Source organism: Syngnathoides biaculeatus, chromosome 23 (genome assembly GCF_019802595.1).
Source record: "Syngnathoides biaculeatus isolate LvHL_M chromosome 23, ASM1980259v1, whole genome shotgun sequence".
Classification (NCBI taxonomy): domain Eukaryota; kingdom Metazoa; phylum Chordata; class Actinopteri; order Syngnathiformes; family Syngnathidae; genus Syngnathoides; species Syngnathoides biaculeatus.
In genome coordinates, this window is record NC_084662.1 from 9,902,833 (window position 1) to 9,926,702 (window position 23,870).

Here is a 23,870-nt window from a genome sequence, read left to right on the forward strand (position 1 = left end):
GTGGGCCAGCTCTCACCCCTTCAGATTTTATGTTGCCCACGATATCTTGCCAGAATTTTTCTTTCACATCCGTTCAAATATAGACAATAACCAAAAGTAGGTGCAATCATCTATTGTAATAGGATAGACTATTATGTAAGAGACTATTATGGTTCGCACAAGGAACAAGAACATCAGCCTGTTTAGTTGAACACAAACGTGTCGTTCTGCTATATGAACAGCAACCGATGGATGACCAGGTTAATTGCACCAAGCTAGTGAAAAAGCAATTAAAGTGATTGTTCTATCACTATACAGTCTGGGCAGCTGAAAATTTTGCATGAACAAAATATATCATATATATATATGTTTTTTTTTGTTTGTTTTTTAAGACCAGTTTTTGAACTGTATATACTTAGCCCCATCTTTAACTTTACATCCAAGACAAAGTTGGGCTTGCCCATGTTAGCTAGTGACTGGTACTCCGGCTAAAGAGAGCCCACAGTATCGGTTGGATATTTTGGGAACCATTACAATAGAAACATTATAAAAATGCGCACAACACCAAACCAAAGTCCTTGGTGGAAACCGGACTTTAGGGATCTCTCTCTTAAACACTTCATAACGGCACGTCTTTGTCAGCAGTGGAGGGTTTACAGTTGACATTCCTCCCGTAGCCAAACAAAACCGCGAAAAAGTGGAAAGAGAAAAATGAGCTGTGAGCAGCACAGTGAGGTTTTCTGACCCCTTCGTTCAAACCTCAACCCAGCAGGATTCTTCACATTCCAGCCCACGTTGGAGCTGCCGAAACCAGTTGGAGGCCCAACCGAGCCCCGCTGGGCTGGGCACACCACGGGCTTCGTTCTCTGCTTTTCTTCTGGAACAAGATGGCTTTTCTACCTCGGGTGAAGCTTCCTGAGAACAGGACTCAGGTCCTCACGTTCCCTCACCACCATGTCGCAAAGAAACCAACGGATGAATCAGTTTTCCTACCCACGGCGCAGCTGTAACAGGATCACGGAAGGCGACGCGATGGCAGAGCGAGGGCTGGAGCTCCTTTGACAGTAACGCAACATTTGTTTACTTAACCTTATAGGTCATGCTGCAGTTTAGCGGAGAATGAATGACTTCATTTTGGGGGTTTAAATTAAAGGGTTCCTCCTCTCTTGAACTTAAAACAGATTTGCACAAGCTCTGGAATGAACAATGTATTCCCTCAGTGCTTTGGACCCGACCACTTGCTCTATAAAACAAAAAGGGCATGAGGAATTACAGAGCTGGGTGGTAATGTCATGCAGGACAATATCAGCCTCCATGTTTGCAAACAATCACACCACCTCTTCCTACCCTCTTTTATTATCTTGAATTGAGCTAGTGCTTCATATGTACACATCATTTAAAAAAAAAAAATCATTTGTGCGGACATGGTGTCAGTTACTTCTGCAGTTATTGGGCCACGCCATATTTGAGGGAAATTGCTACCTTATGTGCCTAAAAAAAAAAAAAGAGAACCAATGGCTTTTGAATGGAACCTTTTGAAAAGGGGGTAGTGTTTCATTTAGAGGTCGTGGTCATTTTGGCAATGCAATTTTTACCACTAGGGAGCCTTGGAAGCTTTTACGCTCACACATGGCATCAAGGACCGCTGTGGTGTGAAGGAGAGCTTGTTGGGGAAATGCCTGGACACCATGAAGACACAAATTAGAGCTTATCTTTGTGAGAGAATTGATTAAAGGGCCCCTCTTAAAATGTCTTTCTTTGCAGAGCTGTTATTTCCCAATAACTAGAAGTGAGGAGCATTTTTGAGATCAGTCATCTAATCTGTTGTTTCCCCCATCTCCGTCTTATTGGTGTTTTTGTTTGAGCCCCGCAAAAGACCTCACCCCATTTTTCCTGTCAGTCATCAGCTTGTAATACCGGGGATTCACGGGTGTAACCTGAGACCAGTGTAGACTCCACGGTGAAACGAGTCGCTCCGCCGAACGCTCCCAACAAATGAGGCATGCCACAAAGAGCTCGTACTATTGCCGCTGTGCAAAAATGCTTTGATGCCACAAACAGACTGGGGTTTTCGAGAACATTAAAACCATTGTGAGGTCTTCATCCTGCAAACAGAAACACTGACCGATACAGGAGTGTAGAAGTTACTATGACATATTTTATGGTGTTTGGAATGGTTGTTGGGGTTTTAGCAAGTTAACACAGATCTCCACAAAGGGTTAAACATTTGTCAAGTGCAAATTAACCAAGTGAAGACTGTATTTATGCTCCAGGATTCAAGTTCAATTCTGACTTTTTGTTTTAAAGCGCAATAATCGAGCAAAATCTAACATTCTGAGATCGAAATGAGGCCTCTTCTAATCATGAGTTAATCTGATATCTTTAAAAACTACCATTGCAAGTATACGGACATATGGGATCGTAGCTGCCATGTAAATCTGACAGAGGGTATTCATGGCTAAAAGGAAGAATTTCTTTGAGATCCCACAAAAAAAAAAATCTAGTAAGACCCTACATAAGCACCACAAAGACAATCGGACATGATGAGATTTGATAAAAAAATATGATGATTTTCCATTTAGACTGCTACCAAAACAAGACATCTGGACAGTTTCTGACCTTTGGTTCAAATAAAATTTTGTTCTTAGTTTGCAAAAGTGGTTTGTTGATCCCACCAAGTTTAACTGGAACATCAAAGAATTAAAGAATCTACTTGGCATCAAGGTTATCAAAATCTGAATCTATCTGTGGAAATGTGCACAGCAATGAATATGCGATATCAAATGAATGAAATCCAAAAGGCTTGAAGAAACAAGCGACAGGAAGAACGTGAAGACCTTTGATTCAGTGTCCGCAGTCTTCCACAAGGCTGTAATCAGTACACACCATCTCCCTTCAACTTCAGACATTCCGGTAAACACTTGCTTGTATCTCACTTTTGAATCTGCGCGGTAAAATAGCACTCCCTTTTTTATCTGTGCGTTTTTTGGCGACGCTCGCTACCTCTGGACAGTTGTTTCTTCTGTAGTCATGCGTCGCATCTCCAAAAAAAAAAAAAAAAAAAGATGAAGAGCTATTGGAGATAAAAAGCTGACTGTCAAAGGGAGGGAGGAGTGGAAGAAGAGAAGAAGAGGCCTTTAAGTTGAGATACGTGCAGGCAAACAAAAGTTACATTCATCCAGGTGGTCCCAGACGCCCTATCCAAACAAAGGTGTCACAGCATGGAGATTGGGTTAAAAACAAAGCCCAGATATGCTCCTATCTCCCGACTTTAATGATTAATCTGATCAAGGCAACTATTCATGTGTCGACGCCAATGCTCGAGGAAGTCTTTTGACTTGACGTGCCGACAAGTAAGAACAAGAAACTGTTGTGTCTCACAGCCAGGCCGTGACTTTGTAGTTTGGGTGTTCACACCGTGGAAACTCCAAGCAGACCAAAGTTGGCTGAACCTTACAGCGCGAGTACACCATATCGGATCAAGGTCGGGTTGTGGTCATCCGCGCATCGTCTCAAGACTACCTCGAGTTTAAATTAACCCACCCAGGAAACCATCTGGGAAATGAGCCTAGACTGTATTCCCATTTGATGACGATGTGGTTTACTCGATCATTTGATCAGTCACGGGAGTGTTCCAACTCTGTGAGCAGGATTTATAAACAAAACTACTGTAGCTGTTTTGGTTTAAACGTCATCCAACAAAAATGTTGGAGAAGATCAAAAAATGCTTTATCAAACCAAACTCCACAAACTCAGTGCGAAGAAAAAATGAGATGAAAATGCACAAACCCTTTACTGTGAATGCTATTCTTGAAGAGTTTAAATCATAGTTCCTGTTCCTTTTAATTGAGACCTATGAATGATAGTACAGTACGACTTATCGTGAACATCTTTTGTGATTTCTGCATCATTTAAAAGCAATTTCCTCCCACGTGAACAGAAAAGCCATTGTTAAAAGGTCTATTACGGAAAAACCGCAAACACGTTTAAAACTCTGTCGCTCGAATTCGGACTGGGACCTTACCTTCCACCTTCCTCATTCTACATGTTCATGGCATGGCTTTGTTTAGGTCACCGATTGACTGATTATAAAAGTTCACCCTTGGCCCTCTTGAGTGCAAGATGTGACTTCTCTGCCCAAAATGTTGCCTTCGGTGTGAATACGGTGTGTCAAGAAAGGCACAGGCGAGTTCGAAAACCGCAGACGAACCATTGAAACAAAGCCGGCTTTTGTGCCTCGGTTCTGGGAGGCCGCTTGCGCTTGTCCCGTACATGCGAAATTAATTAGAAGGAAATACTAAAACACTCGGGTGGAAATTGCTTTCCACCATATGTTGCGCATATGAGGATCAATTTCGTATGCTCGGGCGCAGCGGAATGACTCTATAACTCGCCGGGGCTCTTTGATGAAAGCCAATCTGCCACTCAAGGCACATAAAAAGAAGCCCAGGTTGTACGCTACTGTTTGTTCCCCATTATGGCGTCTTAGGTAATATGATTACTTAACCAGGTTAAGAAAATAGAATGTTTCATTCTGGGTTAAAAAATTTGACGTAGTGACAAGAGGCCCAGTGTTCCAGCATGATGAGAATGAGTGGGCTTTGCCCACCCCAAATATAGACTGACTGTGTAACAGTAGATAAATCACCAGTGGACATGAAGGAGAGCCGTCGCCATGGAGATGTCTCATCAACATCTCGTGCAATGACAACCCTGAAAGTTCACTTTAAGAACAACTTTAACATGGGCGTAACTGCTTATGAATATCATGTTGTTGACAGCGAAATCTATTGGCAAATGAATAAATGCTTTTTTTCCCCACTGAGCAAAGTTTGATTGATGCAAGCTACGGTGACATCTGCAAGAATTTCAGAACCTTGTCTTTTGCTTCAGTATATATGTACATTACGAGCTGAGAGACATATGAACAGCTCCATGCCTCTATTTGTTGTTTGAACAGCACAATCAGTCCAGCACACCCATAGAAAATTAAAAAATATTTGGGTGGAGCTGCTGTTGGCCACGGCTCACGCCAAGACATTCACATGCAGCTCCTGACATCACTCACTAGGCCAGGTGACTTATAGACATTAACCATTCGTGGGCAGCGTCCCATTTTTGGGACATCATGATTTTCATGCATTATATCCTTCAGTATTTCAAAATATTTAAGTGTTTTTATCTGATTCTGATTTTTTGGGACGATTTACTAAGAAAACCCAAGTACCCTCTCGCAGGACGAGATTATAAATTAATAAAGTTAACAAAAAACTTAACCAGAAACGAAGTGTTATTTGCTTGATTGTGGCCTGTTAGAAGACTTTTATCCCAATAAGGCAAAAAATTGCCACCCTCCCCATGAATGGGTTAAACAGAAATTGTACAGTATGTACATTAATTACGAATTTTTGTTTATTCAAATATATTTTATTTTTAAAAAGAATGAAAAAAACTTTTGGGAGTGGAGGCGGGGTGGAACAGATTAGTTGCATTTCATCACATGTCAATGGGGAGAATGTATTTGATAGGTGTAAATTCAGTTATGAGCTCGGTCGTGGAAAGAATGAAGGTCACCGTAAAACTGTACGTGTTCAAGACCGGTCTATAGACTTGTCTGCTTGTTACATAGACATATACAAAAACACAGCATGGTGTGGGCAGAGCGAAAATTGGCGGATCTCGTTTCCTGCCTTCCGTTTACATACACGGCTGCACAGTGTCAAGGATGTGTTCGGGCTAAGGTAAGCAGAGTCAGACAGTTTGAACTGCTTCTCAATGTGCTCAGATTTGTCGAATCATAGTCATGCCTTTTTATTGAAGGGGACACGACACACATTAATCCCCCAACCTGGGAAGCTTTAATTGCTATTTCCTCACGGTTGCAATGAGATTGAGCAGAGAATGAGCTGAAGCGGAGTCAAACTCGGCAGCTCTCGAGCGCCTGGCTTCTGTAGGTATACATCTTACCCTGAGAGCCATCTGGAGTCTGTTTATTGTATCACAAACACAAATGACATGTAATAGTAATCTAGCATGTGAAGTGCAGACATGGTCGATGTGTGTGGTGGAAGGTGGGGTGTGCATGATTAACCTCATTTGATTTCCTTTTCAATTTAGGGCTTCATCTTCACCTGATTGTACATCACCCCACCATACGGAGAGGGGATAAACAGAGGAAACCGCCAATTAGATGGCATTCCAGAGGAGATTGTGTGTGTAAGAGGGGTTACTGTATACAGTAGAGTTAGTTTAGTCCTATAAATATTTACACAAAGTGCCACAAATGGAGACAAACGTTACCGGGAAATACGCGAGATAGCGAAGGGGTTGTCGCTGCCTGAAGAAAATCACACAAGGACTTCCCACTTTTCAAAGAGTCAACGACACGCTTGTACTCGTCACACGACGTGCTTTCCCTCTCCTCGGATGTGATGCGAACGCTCATTTCCCGCTGACATTCACAGCAATGTTCAAATGCGGACGGAGTATTGCCCAAGCGGGACGCAAAGCGAGCTGGGCGGGGATACAAATAGTTGCATCAGACTGGCCCAAAAAGTTAAAGATACATACGGCGTGCCCAGGGAGTGGATGTCAGTTAAATGTTTATACAGCTGCGTGGAGGATTATTATTATCGTCAAACCGCGCTGCTATAATGTCATTCTGCGGATGCCACAGCACAATCAGGTCCTCCCTGCAACCGGCGAGCCTTATTCTTCTTCTCATACCCCCCCCCCGACTGCTGCTTCCTTTCCTCCTGCAGGCCCGACAGACGCCGGGATCAGACATAGTGCGACGGCGGCTTAATGAATTGTGACAAGAGAATTGCGGAGTCCAGGACTAACTTGGGCCGTGTGAAGGCCAGGTTTTGCACGTAACCCTGTATGGCTAACCGCAGCTGTGAAATGTAAACCTGCCAACGAGACACATGCCTGAAATTGATAACTTTCTCTTCAAATAAATATAGTGGAGGCTCCGAAGTCTACTTTTCAACTTTATATTTCTCCGAAATACAAGAAATAATGGAAAAAGAATGAAATCGTCCTTGGGGGCACACTGAACCCCCCAAAAATTACCACAAGTTGCTGCCAAAAACCTTGACTACATAGAAATTGGTGTATAAATTGATGAAAAAAAAGCATGTTAAAGTGACACATCTCAACTAAGAGACAGGCTTTGATATGTTGAGGAGGAGGGTTTAGCTTGGGTAGTAGTGAGAGTTATGGAGAGTCTTTGAGGCATTTATTTTTTAACGTAATGTCGACCAATTATAAATTATATTTAAACATGATTGTACTCAAGAAAGACTACCGTTCTTCTAAAATTGACTCGAGCAAAATTCAAAACACTTGAATAAGAAAAAAATTGCGCATTCGAAGTAACCGGTAAGTTCCGACTAATGTACAAAACTGGGTTACGTTGGTTCTTGTGTATGGAGCTCCATTGGGAACCAAAACCACCCTACCCCTCCTTAAACCAGAGCATCAGTTTTGCATGCTGACTGTGAGATATAACAGAAACCATGAAGCCATTCATTGGATCGAAGGATGGAAAAAAATAAATAAATCGACGGCAACTGTGTTTAGAGTCATTGGTCTTATTTAACCTAACACCCTATCGACAATCTGACCTTGCTCAGTCTGATATGAGATGCCGGGCTCGGTTTAAACTGCCACACTATTTCGCATGTGACATCAGACGTGCTGATAAAATGCACCATTTAATACATCAGAGTCAAAAGTCATCCTGTGAGGTGGGGCAATGCGTTTTTAATCAAAAGCGGAGACCTTTTGGAGGGTGCATCTGGAGGTTCGTATTTCTGAGTCCCCAGATGCCCGCCATGAACTACATGCCACCCATAAGAATTTTCATCTCGGCGGGCAGGTGATTGAAAAGGCTTTGGTGTTTCAGGGTGAAGGTCACTTGTATGTCGCGATGTTCCTGATTGGCTTTTTGTGTATTTTTCTGATTGTGATACTACTTTCCAAACCAAGGCCATCAGCTTCTCTAAGGTCGGATTTACATGAATGCAATTGCATCAAAGGACGCAATTTAGATTTTTTTTTTTCCACAATTCAGAACCATTTCTGGGGGGGGGGGGGGGGGAGAACTACAGTATTGCTATTTCATTTTCCTAAAAAGAACACAAACAACTGATGCTGCGCTTTCTTTAAAAGAAAATCTACTGATGAATCCGAGCAGCTGCAATTGGCTGGCAAACACTTCAGGATGTACACAGCACGCCTGCGACCATAGTGAGGATAAGCGGCTAAGAAAATGGACAGATGGATATTACTTTTACATTCACCATTAAATATTTAACTGTGAAAACATATTTTGGTTATTTGCAAGTCTATGATTTTGGGGAGAATGTTCTGGCAGGTTTTTTAAATGCGTCATTTTCATGAGATTGATTCCTACTTTTATGATTTGTAATTTTTTTTTTTTAAACTAAGGTACATACTGACCTATGATTTTCAGCTATATGCAAGTAACTGATATCCAAGTACTGTAATATGTATTGAACATACTGTACTAGGCAGTAATATCACCATAAGATCAATTTTCTCTGGCGCCAATCTTTACATTTCTCCTCCTGAGATAATGGGGTCCACTCCAAATTGTTCCATTTTTTGCTATGTTGGACTTTGGTAGGCCTCCTCTATAAACGGAAAGAACAAACCATGTGGCGAACTTACACGCTAGACAGATAGCGCACAGTACACTCGCTAAGTGCTTCCCCTTCCTCAGCCTGTAAACAGCTCGAGCCGCTAAGTAGTAAAATGTAAATTTTTATGTTGGCTGTTTACGCAGCTCCTAATTATGCCAATGTATAATTGAGTGATGCGTGTTCTCTTTATGAGTGGAGCTGCATTCAACTTCTCCCTCTCCTGCTGCCTCTCCATGTTTTTGTCTCTCTAAAAACTGAGGTGACAGAGTCTCATCCCAACCGGCTGGCTAAATGCAGCGTGCGCTTGTATCATTCCTATTACATGTTATTAAGAAAGTCAGTTTTATTGCTTTATTACAATTGTTTTCACATTATCTAGTGAAAGTCCCCTTGGAAAATGATGTTGCATGCAATTGTCAGCATCATCAAATGTTTTAATTCACATCTCAAGTTCAGCATAAGTGCAAATATATGTTTAAAGCAAAACTACTCACGTTTTGATGGAAAGGAAACAAGGGTGACCAAAACTGTTAAAGAGTAGAGTTTCACAGACATGAAGAGAATTGAGAAGTAGCAATGTAACGGTGCATCAAATGTGTGTTTATCGTGTACCTTGTTTTTAAAATCCCACTTCGGTTCAGAATTTACTACAGTAATAGAACAAAAAAAAAATTCTCATCTTTTGCGTGAACATGAATTTTTCTTGTTTGTTTTTAGGGAAAGCTCAGCATTGATAGTTTTGTCTTTTTGAAGGAAAAGCCCTTTCAGCCAAGTTTTCCAATGTGCTAAAGTACGTCGCTAGCCAGGACATCTGCTAGCTCAAGGCTCAGCTGCACTGTATTGCTCTACAGAGTAGACAAGCAACTAAAATCCCATTTCCACATTTTGTCAGAACTTGTATCCTTCAGTAAGAATGATACTTTCAACAAGTTTTGATTGGATTCTTTTCACCTGCTTTCTTACACCCTTCATCCTCATTTAGGTCACAATTAAGGGAGTTTCAGCCAGGCAAGTCGTTCGGCACAGAGAGACCAAGACCCATTCACGATCGCAAATCACATTCAAAGATTATTCACTGAAGCAATGCAAGCTCCCGGAAAATGCCACCCAAGAATACCACACAAACAGGCCAAAAGCCAAGCTTCAAACCCAGAACCGCGCACCTGTAAGGTAGGGGCGCTTGCCAGTAGTTATACCGACATTCCTTGTTTGACTTTTGAGGCAGACGTTTTACCAGCAAGTTTTGGTTTGACTCCTTATTTGACTTAGGAGGTTGCCCCGCATGCTTATAATTACAGGCCAAGCGTGGAGATTAAGTGTGTCATGGAAAAGAGGCCGCAAACAAATAAACAGCTTACTAAATTACGCGGTGTTTGTAGCGCGCGACCCACGTCGGCGCGTTCCTTGGTGCGTGCTTTTTTGGAGCCTTGATCGCCTGTGATCTGCGAGGGGGCCGTATAATCTGGAGATGGACTTGTTGCTCTAATTAGTGGGTAAGAGAAGCGTGCCACATGTTCAGTATCCATAAATATTGACTCTGGCTTTTTTTCTCGCCGGCCGTCTCTGACCCTAGTGGCTTTTCCATTTCGGGACCAACCTATATGGAATCAGTCCCATTTCCACCCACCACCCTCCCATACGGACCGCACGCACGTGCTCGGCATAGCCGGCCAGGCGTGCTGCTGCTGTCAAACATGTGGCTCGTTCCAGTTTGAATGACTTACCCAAATGCATGAAAAAGACCGTCGAATTAGTGGACTCACAATCGCGAATTCAAGGCTAAATCTGCAGAAATGATCTTATAGCAAGCATGTTTGAGAGTGTAAAAAGTCCATCTGGCGCGAGGCAGTGGAATGCAGGCCGTGTGTCTGGCCAAGTTGCTGTTAACAGCAGGTGAAAGGCTAATGGCTGGATCTTGCGGTGTCATCACAGGGCTTCAGTTTGCCCCCTCCCCACAAACCGCCCCCGATTCATGGAATGTAGGTGATGACAAGTGAGGGTCGTACCATCCGCATCCAGACCAAAACGTGCACGTGGACACACATGGAGAACCAACCGCGTCTTCAGGTCTACTAGGAAATAAAGCAACAGATTCCACTCAAAACTCTCTCCACCAACTGAACTCCAAACGCTTTTGTCACATTTATGCATTTTGGACAAACCACCAATAAGTGTTTTTGGGATTGATTCCTCCTAAAAAAGAAAACATAAAAAACGCAGTTTTTAAAAATGGGGAAAAAAAACCCTATCTGCATATAGATGAAGTATGCTGGGGTCCACTGTACAAGAGTTACACCTCCTTTTCTTGTACATCTATGGATGTGTTCGGACGTGGTAGCTCAATGCAATTTGTATCAGCTCTCAATATGGCAGATTTTCTCCGATTGACTGTGTGAGTTCACCGGACTTGGCTTTAAATTTACAGTAGATGCATTAGGTACTATTTAATGACCTCAGCAAGCCGGGGCTGCTTTAACTTTAGGCTTTTTTTGTCTCTATACGGAGCGCACTTTGATTTGAAGTGAGTGTGCTGCCATTACGAAGCCATACAAGCATTTGAGGAGAAGCTGATCGGCGAGTACCAGAGTTGAGGAGATCGTGCCGCTTTCTTCGGTCTGATATCGTGTATGTCATTGCTACGAGACAGATACGCGGCACTTATCTAATCTCAGCCCCCACGCTGATGCAATTACACGCCGATTGAAAGGGCAACACTGCGGAGCAAGCCGCCGCGGCTCGCTATCTTATCTGCGACACAAATGAACGACCGAGTGAGGAGTCCGAGAAGAGGAACCTCGGGGAAGACAAAAATGGATGAATGAAACAAACACACTCTCCCTGGCCTTGTACGCAATCATTTTTTTGACAACGATCTAAAAAATGTTCACAATAATAGTTGCAAAGGACTACAGTTAATGGTTTAGGATGTTTTCATATCAGAATGGTGTTCTTTTAAGCGTGTCGCATAATAGTCGTATAGACTTTGAAATTGTGTATGTCAGGTGAAATCTTTTCTTATTTTCTACTGATCCGTTTACAAAATCTTTGCTGCGCAGCGTACAGGTTATCTGTTTATTTGTGTTCAGATGTGTTTGTTACAATACTGTCCTTAAAAGATGTCAACATCGGGCTTGACCGGACTGAATTCCAAAATTTACAATCGCACCCAGGATTGCTCCCTGCGGCCTAAACCTTTTGAGTGTATTTTCCCGAGTTCTGACAATGAAGAGGTTCTCCCCCACCATCAAAAAATTTAGCATGACCTATGGAAATGTTCCCAATTGGAACAAGAGTGTGGGAAAAGCTATAAGACGCGCTTGTTTTGACAGAGCTGCATTTCACTTGAATGATGTTTCCCTCCTTGCTCGAAGCATCGGGGAAAAAACACGGCTGGAAGAAAAGTAAACTAATCTGAAGCCCTTCACTTTTATAGTGTCGTGAGCTCTGTGTGGGAGCCCCTCTGGCCTGACCTTCTGTTTTTGTTCAGGGAATATTTGCGGATCGCATATACAAACAAATGCACGCTGGAGGGGAAAAGAAGTACAGGGCCGATGGCGATGGAGTGTCCGTTGGTTGTCATGCACTGGATGAAGCAATGACTGAGGTCTATTTCTTATCGACAGCACTAGCCGGAAAGAACTGGAACGCTACTCATCCGAGGGAGGAAGAAAAAAATCCCACTGAAAGGATGAACACAGTCCTGAAAGTTGTCCCGTCCATTTTGAATGCTTCCCGCCCCCCATATATAAACAAATGTGAAGATAGCCACAATGCAGTTTCTAATGTCACTTTATATGTACATACAGGGAGTCTTCAGTTTTTAACACACCGTCCTTTCCAATGACGGCAACATCATACCGGTACCTCAAATTGGCACGTAAACCAGAACACACTGTAGTCCATCACCAAACTATATAAATGCAGAAGTCATATTTAGAGTAAGTAGTGATATGAAAAACATTTGTCGGCCATAAATATGAGGCAATCAAGCAAAAAAAAAAAAAAACCCCAGGAAATAAGGCATAGACTGAGCACGCCTTCTCGCACATGGTTTGTAACCTATAAATTGAAGACCCCCTGTATTCAATCAAAAGTATTGAATGTCTTAACTTACTTTCAGACTTGAACTGACAAAACCGACGTGAATACCAGACCACTGTATGTGGGTGAAAACCAAGCTCTTATGAAGCCTTTTTCCTTATTGGAGAATATTTGAATTTTTTTCACATTTTATTTTAAATGTCATTGAAACCCTTCTTCCTGTTTATGCAAAAGAAAATCATCTTGACGTTTTGCATTTTGTTTACTTCCTCCACCTTATGTGAACTGAACCGTGACCTTAAAAGCAAGATACAGACTGAACTGGGATTTTTGGCATACCATTACAGTACACTGCTAATTCTCGGGGCGAAACGTCTTTTAAGACAACCAGAACAGTCCAATTGCAATCAGTTTAATCCCCTGAGAATGAAACGAGCTGAATGAATAAAAATATTCATAGGAGCATACCCTGCTAACACCTAAATACAAAATGTAAGACCCTACAAAATGCAGGTTATCCTTGAGGTTGGGATAAGAAATTTTGGTGCAAGCAATGCTTTGACAACTCTTTAAGAAACGAAAGTGAAAGTTCAAAATTGTTCCCAGCAGCGGCGGTGACGATGTAACAGGCTGCCTTTGTGTCGTTGGCATGGGGACAACAAGTACACATGGGCTGACCAAAGCGGAACACATAGTAAAGCAATAACTTGGTGTTCGTGGCGCTTACCTTGAACGCCGCACCCACCACGCGCACGGCACTGCACCGGCAACATGTACACAACGACTGAGTGGGTCGTCGGCCTTGGTGGCCTTGGTGACTGGCTGACGAGATGCAGGCCAGAGATCGCCTATTGATGCCCACTGCTATACCGTAAACAAATATGTCATCACATGTCTAAGATTTTAGTAACATACTATTCATACAAGTGATATTGAAACTCTGCCTCTTCGCTGTTTGGTTTTTACTTATTCACCTCATCATATTTTTCTTTTTTGTGTGTGTGTGTTGGGGGGGGCTATTTCTGCGCTCAAGATCGGACCAAAGCCATGAATAATAGGATTGCAGTAATTGGTGAAATTGAAGTTTTGTTGCAAAGTATGTTGGGCAGTATATAACAATAGCCTGGGTTGTAAGTGAGAGTATAAAGGGTCTTTGCTGAATGCACATATAAACGTGCACCGCTGGTCCATTTTTTAAAATTAAATAATCTGAAGCCATTTATTTTCAGGAAATTTTAAGAGGACTTTAAACTGATATTAAAATATTTAGGAATCAAGTTTGTGATATACCGTATTGACAGTTAAAAGGATTACTAAACGAGAAATATTTTGACTGGGTGCGTCAATTGCATTTTTCCGCTCTTTGAAGCAGGATTGGAGTGAGCTAATAGGTGGTGTTCACAGCACAGTACTAACAACTACTGTACATGCAAAATATTATACTGTACTACAGTATATACAGCAATAAAGGTACTCTCCCATCATTAAGACGTGAACGTGAATGGAGGAAGAACAGCCTTTAAACTCTGGCGGTGACTCTCAAGCTATTTGAATTTGACTTAATCACAAGTAGGTTTCCGTGATTTATAGGATTACATGGCATAATTCAATTTATTTGATTTAAAAAATATTTTGTTAGGGTTTTTTTTTTTTTTTTTTTTTGCTTTACAGGAAATATTGTTGCATGATTAACTTTGGAGGTACGCTAAGATTCCAGCAGTGTAAACATACTAGTACTAACATAAACTCCATCTGTAGCACAGAGGTGACTAACGGTATGCAACCGGGGGCCTCTCTGTATTTTAATTGCTAAATGGATGATCTGGGATTATCCCTCATCAAATGTTATTGTCCCGCGGAGGAGACAAAGATATCTTGTGATCTCTGCGGGTTTTAATCTGTTGCCATTACTCTGGACGAAAACAGAGCTGCCGCTTTGGCCAAAATACAGCCACCTGGCCTGACCACCACGGCCTAATGGACCCCACTAAGCGGGATCAATGGGGGCTTTTCTCATGGAGATGCATCCCTTCAAAAAAATAAATAAACACAATGAAAAATTAAAAATGTCATTCCCAGGCTAGGCTCAACATAATAGTACCCAACATTCTCACCTTGTACCAATGAAACAAGTACATTGCAGTTGCGTGGCTGTGCATTTGGTACCTTGGCTTCCAGTGGGGAGTTACCAAATTGAACTAATCTCTTAATAATACTATAATTTAAATTATTCTGATCAAGTCACAATTACAGAAACTATTGCTATATGCAATGTAACAGCACACAACTGTGCCATATACACTATATCAACTGCAGCAGCTCAGGATCAATATTTGTCTAATAATAAGATCCAAAACAATTTACACAAAATACGTTGTACTCACTAGTGATGCTGTCAAAATTATTCATGTCTACTCTTCATGACACCAAAGTGACACACTCGAATTGGACGCAATCCAAGATTCAAGGGGAGACGGCAGGAAGCTCTTGGCCGCAAAAAATCGCAATAAGCAAACAGGTTGATGCTATTTCCACGTACAAGACGCTCGCACGTACTGTAAGTAGCAGCAGTATGGTTTGGAGTGTTGACTTTACCACTATTTTTACCACGCCAAAAGTCACGGATGCAATCAATGCGAACACTTGTCAAATGATTTTGGACTAAAAACGGAGGCCATAGTTAGCTTCAACACATGTAATGTTTTTGAAAGTTGGGACTTTGAAACACACAGGTGGGCCACATTTTTCATGCAGCCAGTATATCGTCAAATCTAAGAAATGCCAGCAATTTTTCAATCATTGCAGCATAATACTGTGTGGAGGGCACTCAACTATAGCATGTGTATTTATTTTCCAAGCCGCTTATCCTTACAAGGATTGTGGAAGCGCTGGAACGTATCCCGGCTAACTGGGTGAAAGCCGGATTACGCCCTGAATTGGTCGCCAATCAATCACAGTGTACATAGAGTAGTAGTGACACAACATACAGAATATTTTACATGTATCCAGGAGTTTTCTTTGGATTTTTTGAAAATTTATGATGAAATGAATTTTGGAGATAATTGGCATATATTATAGAATATAAGTAAAAAGTAAATTTCAGTCATTTGATCTATTTTTTCATTTACTTTTGTAATGTCAGTGAGCTCTTCATGCATTCTTAACTTCTAAAACCAACTTGATTTTCTAATCAAAATATTTATTGGTATTTTTTTCAATTAATTGGACTAATACAGCAAAATGGCAAGGATACTATAAATCCTCATCTCTGAGAAAAAGAGGAGCGAGACGGAAAAAAAACATTTTTTGAGGGTTAAAAGACATATTGTCCATCATTATTGATGAATGTATTGGTTCTTTATTTTGCCGTTTTATTTATAAAAAAGTAATTGTTGTATTTGCATTGTCAAATTGGCTTTGTATGCACACCAAAAATCTAACATTTTGAATTGAATCATGCATGAAGGTAGATATTAGGAGAAGGACTGTATTTATCAAGATTTGCCAACTGATGCTAATCCAAATTAGCATTGTTTTAAGTACTGCTGTATCTTTTCCCGATCATGTCCCCCAGGGGAGAATCCAGAAGGATTCTGCAGGGTTTCCATATCTTATCCTGGGAAAAAAAAAAAAAAAGGAGGGGTGGGGACTCACACACACACACACACACACACACACACACACACACACACACACACACACACACTCTAGTGTGTTTATTTGACGTGAGAGAAAGAGAGGAAGAAAAAAGTTGGCTTGGGTGTGAGCCCTCCACCCACCATCACCACCACCAGCACTACTACCGCCCCTCCCGTCCGCCGGAGGGCTCGAAGTCCGCGGGAGGCGCTTTCATGGGCGGCCGCGTGATTGACAGCCCTTCGGTGACATCACTGGACGACAAAAAGAGTCGCCGGCCGAGGGGACGGCGCCAATCAATCGCAGCACTCTCCCGGTGGCGCACGGCGCGACCGTGCAACTCCTGTCCAGAGCGCACCAAATCGAACTTCTTCTTCATATATATGTATTTATAGTTTATTTCTTTTTTTTTTTTTTTTTTTTTTGAAATCCCACGCTCTACTTCGTTGTCTGGAAGATGTTCCACCGAGACGCTTTATACTTTGATCGCTCCCTCTTGCGCGCACACGCGTCGTCCTGACGAGAACGCGTTTGGTTGCCCGATTGTTGTTGTTTTGTTTGTTTGTTTTTTTCTGCGCAAAAAGACGCAATTCAAAGAGAAGCGAGCCGACGCGTGCGACATTATGTGCCCGAGCGGACAGGTGAGGCTGTCGGGCTGTCTGTCTGTGGTCTTCCGCGGAGAAGCAGCGTGGATTTAACGCGACTTCATGTGGACTTTATCGGAGCCCAAAGGTGGAACGACGACCGGACACAGCGCTTCGTCGTCAGGTGAGAAGAAAAAGTAAAACTACGATTTATGTGTAAGATATAAAAGTAAAGCAGTCACTTTTTTATCTGGCTTTGCATGCATGATATACTCTTTAATAAGACTCCAAATCTTGTGGAAGGAGTAAAAGTGTGGGTAAAATGCACTTTTCCTTTGGAGGCATTTTTTTTTTTTTTGGTGTTGTACATCTGGCCCCAGTGGCTCACGTCAGATCTAACACCTGCAAGCCTCTTGAAGTAACCCTATCCCTTATGATTATACAGTCAAAGCCTCCGCAAATTGAAGCTTGTAGCACCCGGCCGGCTGGCAGACAGGCTGGGCCTCTCCTTTGCCTAACTTTTTTTTCCTCTCTTCTTCTCTTTTTTCCCCTCTTCCACCCCCCCCCCCTCCTCGAGGAGACTCTTTCATGCCTCTTCTGATCTCCACTCGCCTGCATTCCTTCAGCGTATTTCTAATTGGAGACTTCTTTGATTTGCCCTTCCTGTCCTTCATAGACTTCCTCCATCTTCATCTTCGAGATCAATCTGTACGCCGTGGGTTAATTCCCAACTGCCCCCCCCCCCGCCACCACAACCACCTCCTCCTACTCTTTCAAAGCATAGAGGTGTCTTCCCCTTTCTTCCATGTTGTTCTCCAATCTGACAGGACCCCCACTTTCTCCTCCTCAGGGACTGACTGATCATGGTCGCCGTAGTCCGCTCTCTCATGGTACTGCTTCTGGCTCAGGTGTTGATGGAAGGCACAACGGGACTCATCCCCGAGGTGGGCCGAAGGCGGTACAGCGAGTCGGGCCGGCACAGCCCACAGCAGTCGGCGGGTGTCCTGCATGAGTTCGAGTTACGGCTCCTGAGCATGTTCGGCCTGAAACGCAGGCCGTCGCCGAGCAAGCACGCAGTCGTACCGCGGTACATGGTGGACCTGTACCGCATGCACTCTGCCAACGGCGACCACAGCGCCCGACGGCCCAAGAGTATGGGGAGGCACGCCGAGAGGGCAGCCAGCGAGGCCAACACGATTAGAAGCTTTCACCACGAAGGTGCGTATTAGTGACATACCACTACCTGCAGCCTCCACCTCCTGTGCTCCCTCAGACAGTCCAAACATGTACTTAAAAATGACTCAGTGTGTCAGCGCGCCGACTTCACAGCACTCGGGTGTTTTACGGTGCGTTTTTCGTCATCCGCCCGGGTGAGATGCGTCTTAATTTATTTGCGCTGTTGATGGAAGATTTAGGGACCCTTCAAAAACGTCGCAGACGCAAGACATTTGAGCAAACACTGGGGCCTGGCCACCAGCGGTGGGGTGTAACAAATACTTCCGTCCTAGACTGCATAAGTCAATTTTTTTCCAGACACCGTGCTATACCCGAGTATTAATTTTTCTGACCACTTTCCTTATTTTGTCACCCTCCGCGGATGATGAATCGACTGTGGCTGATATCTTGATTAGTTGAGATCTCGGCATATGAGGCAGAAAAAAATGTTATCGCAGTGACACAGAGGAACCAGGGAGAACTAACAACAATGACACAACAAATTCAGTGAAGCAAGATATTCCTTGTCCATGGCCTTATTTATGAAAATTGTCAACTCAACTTCAAGAAGAAGTTGTGGCAAATACGTTACCTAAAATACATCATGTTCTTCCATTAAAAAAAAAAAAAACATTTAACCTGAATATATATATTCCAATTATAATCATGAGGTAATACAACTTAAAAAAGTTGAATTAGTACTCTTATTTTTACACAAATATCTGTACTTCTAATTAAGTACAGCATGTGAGTGCTACTCCTCTGACGGCCACAGCTGTCGCCAGCACTTCAAAACCTATCCAAGTGGCTGTGGAATCCCTTAGGTGAATTTGTTACTTAATAATTGATGGTGTTTGCTCTGGGCCTCTGAAAACAGTTTTTCCGGACACGCACTGCAGGAGCAGGATAAAGGGCGGCGTTTGCCTTTGTGCAGGTGATCGCTCGACCCGGGTTACTTCAGCAACACACAACATGGCATTAAGGCAAACACGTCATCCCGTCAGACGCAATTGCAAACTTATCATGTCCAAATAATCCCCCTGCGTTTTGCACTATTGCTCAAAACCACTATTGCGTTGTTAATACGTCTGCTACCACCAGATTAGTTGGAATCTTGGTTTCAGTCCATTTTACTGATTAAGTGTTGAAAACCACTTTAAATGGCCCTTAAATGTCAAATAACCCCACTCGGCACGTCGCTATGTTAAAATAATTGCGACTACCAGTTAATTCCTAAACGTAGGGCTTGGTGACACATAAAAGTTATATAGGTGGTTGCACACAGAGACCTCATACACGGCATGTGAATGTGTGTATAGTGGGGAAGTTTCCATCAGGGCTGAGTCAGAGGGGGCGTTTGCGCCGGTGCAATGACACCCAGTGATGACTCGGACACACTGCAAACAAGCCTTGCTAGAGTGTAGACCAGTAGAGGGCCAGGAACCCTAGGTGAGGGTAGGAAACAAGGGGCACGGTTGGGGAAAGAGGTAAAAGGGCTGACAGTTTGGGCTAAAGCATAGACCAGAGATGAGGACCAGGAAGCTCTGCAGATGGGAAAGCTGCAAGGGTGGCAGAAGTGATGATATTCTGGACTAGAAACAGGTGGTGTTGTTTGGGGAAGATGCAAAAGCGATGATGACTCTCGTGAGGACCAGGAAACCTCTGCAGAGGGTGGGTACCCGGATCACCTAAAGAGGGGTCATAGTGACAATGATTCTGGTTTAAGATGTCAGCCAGACTGGATGACGATTGGGAAGGTCTACACAGGGTATGACAGCCAGCGGTGCTGTTAAGAGTGACAAAATTAATGATAATTCTGGGTCGAGCATGGGCTAGGTCAGTGGAGGAACAGGAAGCTCTGCATGGGGTCCAAAATGATGAGGATTGAGGTTATAGCATAGGCCAGACATGTCAAGGGCAAAAAAGGTCTCATGACTGACAGGGGCCTAAGAAAATACAATTTTTCATATTTCAACTGGCAGCATTGACATGTACCTTTTGAAAATGTGTTTTTTCTGTGTTTATACTCCCCCTGACATTTTCATCCTGTGCAACAGCTCTCCCGATCTCTAGAGACAAAGCAAAATAAAACGCTGGACACATCTGCTTCTGATAATCACTTTGCTCAAATACTCGGTTCCTCCAAAGTCAAGAGCCAGAAATAAAAAGCGTCCGCGTGAAACGGTCCCGCGACACACAACCCAAGCGGCATTCTACCCGTTTTGCTTTGACACGGCGCGTGAAAAGAAATTAGGAATGTTGACAAATGCGAATCTACGGTTCACACGTTTTCAACAAGCCTAGACTTGTTTGCTGTGGAGGAGGAGGAGGCTGGGGAGGGAGCTAAAGACACCATGACGGTGAGCAAGATGAAGCAAAGAGGATTTGGGACACGGAGAACAGGAGGATTTGGAAGTCAGGGGAAGAAAAGACGGTGTTAGGAAGATGGAAAGACAAGGTGGAGTGGGGGCACTGGGGGCTTTCCCACATCAAATAAGAAGCGATATGCCTAATTGAAGTCTTTTTTTGCCTGTGGTGGGAGCTTTAGGATGAGATGGTAGAGTTTCCTAAATGGCTCCTTTGAATGATGGTGTGCACAGTTCAAAGTCTGCGACGGCGGTGCGAGCATGGCCGCTCGTCATGCTCGCAAGTAAGCGTTCCAAGCGCGACTGCGGCGCAGAAAATTCCATGCAGCCCTGTAATTTGTGTCTGTTACACAGCAAGGAGAGAAATACCAATAAGTTTATATACTGTTGTGTTTTTAAACATGCCTCGGGACAGTCATAATAATGTGGCCGGTCTAAATGCACTTACATGTTTTAAAAAAAAAAAAAAATCTTTCCAGGACTTTCTAAAACTGTTTTGATCCAAAGATAAATTAATCCCATTTGTTTCCCAAGGATTAATGCATTGATGCAGAAACAGTAGGCTTAATAATGTATTTTACAGCACCGAAAGGTGAATGTATTTGATGAACATGGATTTAAGTCATACCTGTCAAGAGTTGTTACTGTGGTATGATAACTTCGCCATTAATGAAACCTGAGTGCTAGTTAAAAAGACTGTAAATTACAATGTGCATTATATCCAGTTATTATGGCGTGCTTAAACTCTTGTTAATTATGCAGTGGAATTCAGTGGAAACTTAACTTAATCCACTTAAGACTGGCACCTTCACCTCACAAAAGAATAGAACCCATTAATATTATACAAAAACACAATCTATCAGCGGGCAACGGTGTCACGTCCATCAGCTGGAGAAGTCCACAGTCACTATATCAAAAACAAAAAGATGGACATGACAGACCATGAAATCTGATTAGCCAAAAAAAAAAAAAGCTAACATCCTCATATTAGCAAATGTAAGTCAGTAATTCTGATGATTTTGTGCTGGCCCTAATGGCTTACCGCAACTCACCACGTCCTGTCTCCGATTCCCTTTTCTAGAGGCTATGGAGGCCTTGTTCAGCTTGAAAGGCAAAACCACCCAGCAGTTCTACTTCAACCTCACTTCCATCCCTGAGGATGAGCGCATCACCTCGGCGGAGCTCCGCATCTACAGGGACCAAGTCAGGGGAGCCCCCGTCACCCCCAGCGACAGCTCCGCAAACGTCAGCTCGACGGTCGCTGGCTTGCATCGCATCAACATTTACGAGATATTTGGGGCTCCTAAAGCTGGCGACGGAGAGCCTCTGATACGCCTGCTAGACACGCGGTTGGTACAGGACTCTTTGAGCCGGTGGGAGAGCTTCGACGTTAGCCCGGCCGTGTCTCAGTGGACCTCTGGGAAAGGCCACAACCACGGCTTCATGGTGGAGGTGCACCACCCGGGGGACCGGCAGACCAGCGACGAGCACGCCCAGAGACACGGCAGGCACGTGCGGGTGAGCCGGTCCCTGCACCACGACCAGGACTCGTGGCCTCAAGCCAGGCCCCTACTTGTGACGTACAGCCACGACGGGCGCGGGGACTCGGTGCTGCACACGCGGGAAAAGCGCCAGGCCGCACTGCGCAAACAGCGGCGGAAGCACCAGCACAAGGCCAACTGCAAAAGGCACGCCCTTTACGTGGACTTCAGCGACGTGGGCTGGAACGAGTGGATAGTGGCGCCCCCCGGCTACCATGCCTTTTACTGTCACGGGGAGTGTCCCTTCCCCTTGGCGGACCACCTTAATTCCACCAACCACGCCATTGTGCAGACCCTGGTCAACTCAGTGAACTCAAACATTCCCAAGGCGTGTTGCGTGCCCACCGACCTCAGCCCCATTTCCCTGCTTTACCTGGATGAATACGAGAAGGTGATCCTTAAAAACTACCAAGACATGGTGGTGGAGGGATGCGGCTGCCGGTGAGAACGGGACAGCGGGTCCGTGCAGAAGGTGTTAAAAAGGACTAAAAAGAGACATCAAAGGTTATTATGGACACCCGGTTTCCCAATGAAGACATTATTTATATGAAAAGACACAAACAGAGCTATCTTGGAAGAAGACTTAAAAAAAGAAAAAAAACTATATGATTATATTTATGTCTACGTAAAGTTGGGAAATAAATATTTTAATCAGAGGAATATATTCCTTTTACTGGTTTTGAAAATGTATTTTTGATGTACATTTCCAAATGGGTGCAATACCACATGAAGTACAATGCTCAGATTTTTATTTTGTATTTATTTCTATTATAACCACTTAATTTGTAAATAAATAATGTGTATTTATCGTGAGAAAATGTGCTCTGCCTCTAGTTCTGCTAATATAAGCGACATAGGGCAAGAGACAGAAATATACACAACTCACAACCAGAAGCGTGTTTTCTTACAAAGATTGCAAAGCAAGCAGTGAGCTCTTTATGGTAAGTGTAACTGGAGCGCAACAACAATAGTGTAGTCGGCTGAGGTCAGAGTGCCACTGCTGCAATGAGGTGCAGTCATAGGACGCCAGAGACAAGTTACACAAGCGCAACAGACTCCCACGGGAGGATTAGAAAAACATCGCCGCTTGTTTTCCAAGAATGACGGCAAAGACCCCCAAGACGCTTGTGAAAACCAGTTCCCAGTGTTTTTCCTTGTCAAATTAGCAGATGAAAAGTATGTTCACACTTGACAGCTTTGCTTCGGTTAATACAAACTCTGTTGCGATTCCCCTTTTGCGTTTGATTAAGGATGAAGGCTTCATTTTAGATTAACGGCTGCAGTTTTTCCAGTTTAATCAAGTATTAACGCTTTCTTTCAAATGAACTTGAGTTACATTTCTCCGTACTTATGATCAAGTCAACACTTTGGTTGACATTAATTGAAGTAATTCTCGCTGATCATTTGCAAACGCCTCAGACAAAACCAACTCGTGTGTGTGATTTCTCCACGCTTACCATGGAGTATGATCAGTTCGGCTAAATTCGTCTTGGATTAAATATTTACGTGCACGAGTTTAAAATGAACTGGACTTCATTTACAATTTCTCTGTTTTTGGTCAAAGATGAATGCCTCAGAAAAAAAATTAGCACAATTTCTTGGGACTGATCAACTTAGATTAAAAGAAATTGCTGAAATTAATCAGTGTGTCAGTTATAGTATGAAGACCAGATAAAATGAACGCTACAGTAGTGTGATTCTATTTTCCGTACTGATCAACTCTGTTCACCTTGGTTAAATGTAACTATTTATGCGTAAATAACTCCGATAAGGGAAAAAAAGATTGCTAATGCGATTTCTACAAACTACAATCGACCATGAAAAGAAACGGTGCAATTT

General features: G+C 43.1%; 2 protein-coding genes across 4 annotated transcripts in view; one reads left to right on the top strand and one right to left on the bottom strand.

Annotated features, from left to right (window-relative positions):
- plcb1l (phospholipase C beta 1-like) overlaps positions 1 to 23,870 on the bottom strand; it is a 139,548-nt gene that overhangs the window by 92,052 nt on the left and 23,626 nt on the right. The window lies entirely within an intron of this gene.
- bmp2b (bone morphogenetic protein 2b) lies at positions 16,394 to 22,803 on the top strand. 2 transcript variants are annotated; one of them, XM_061812869.1, is made up of 3 exons: positions 16,394 to 17,093; positions 17,818 to 18,127; positions 21,572 to 22,803. In XM_061812869.1, the coding sequence occupies exons 2-3, from the start codon at positions 17,824 to 17,826 to the stop codon at positions 22,474 to 22,476; spliced, it is 1,209 nt and encodes a 402-aa protein (XP_061668853.1). In that variant the 5' UTR covers positions 16,394 to 17,093; positions 17,818 to 17,823; the 3' UTR covers positions 22,477 to 22,803. The 2 variants fall into 2 exon arrangements, with proteins under 2 accessions (XP_061668853.1, XP_061668852.1); XM_061812868.1 differs by having other exon boundaries at positions 16,398 to 17,093; positions 17,760 to 18,127.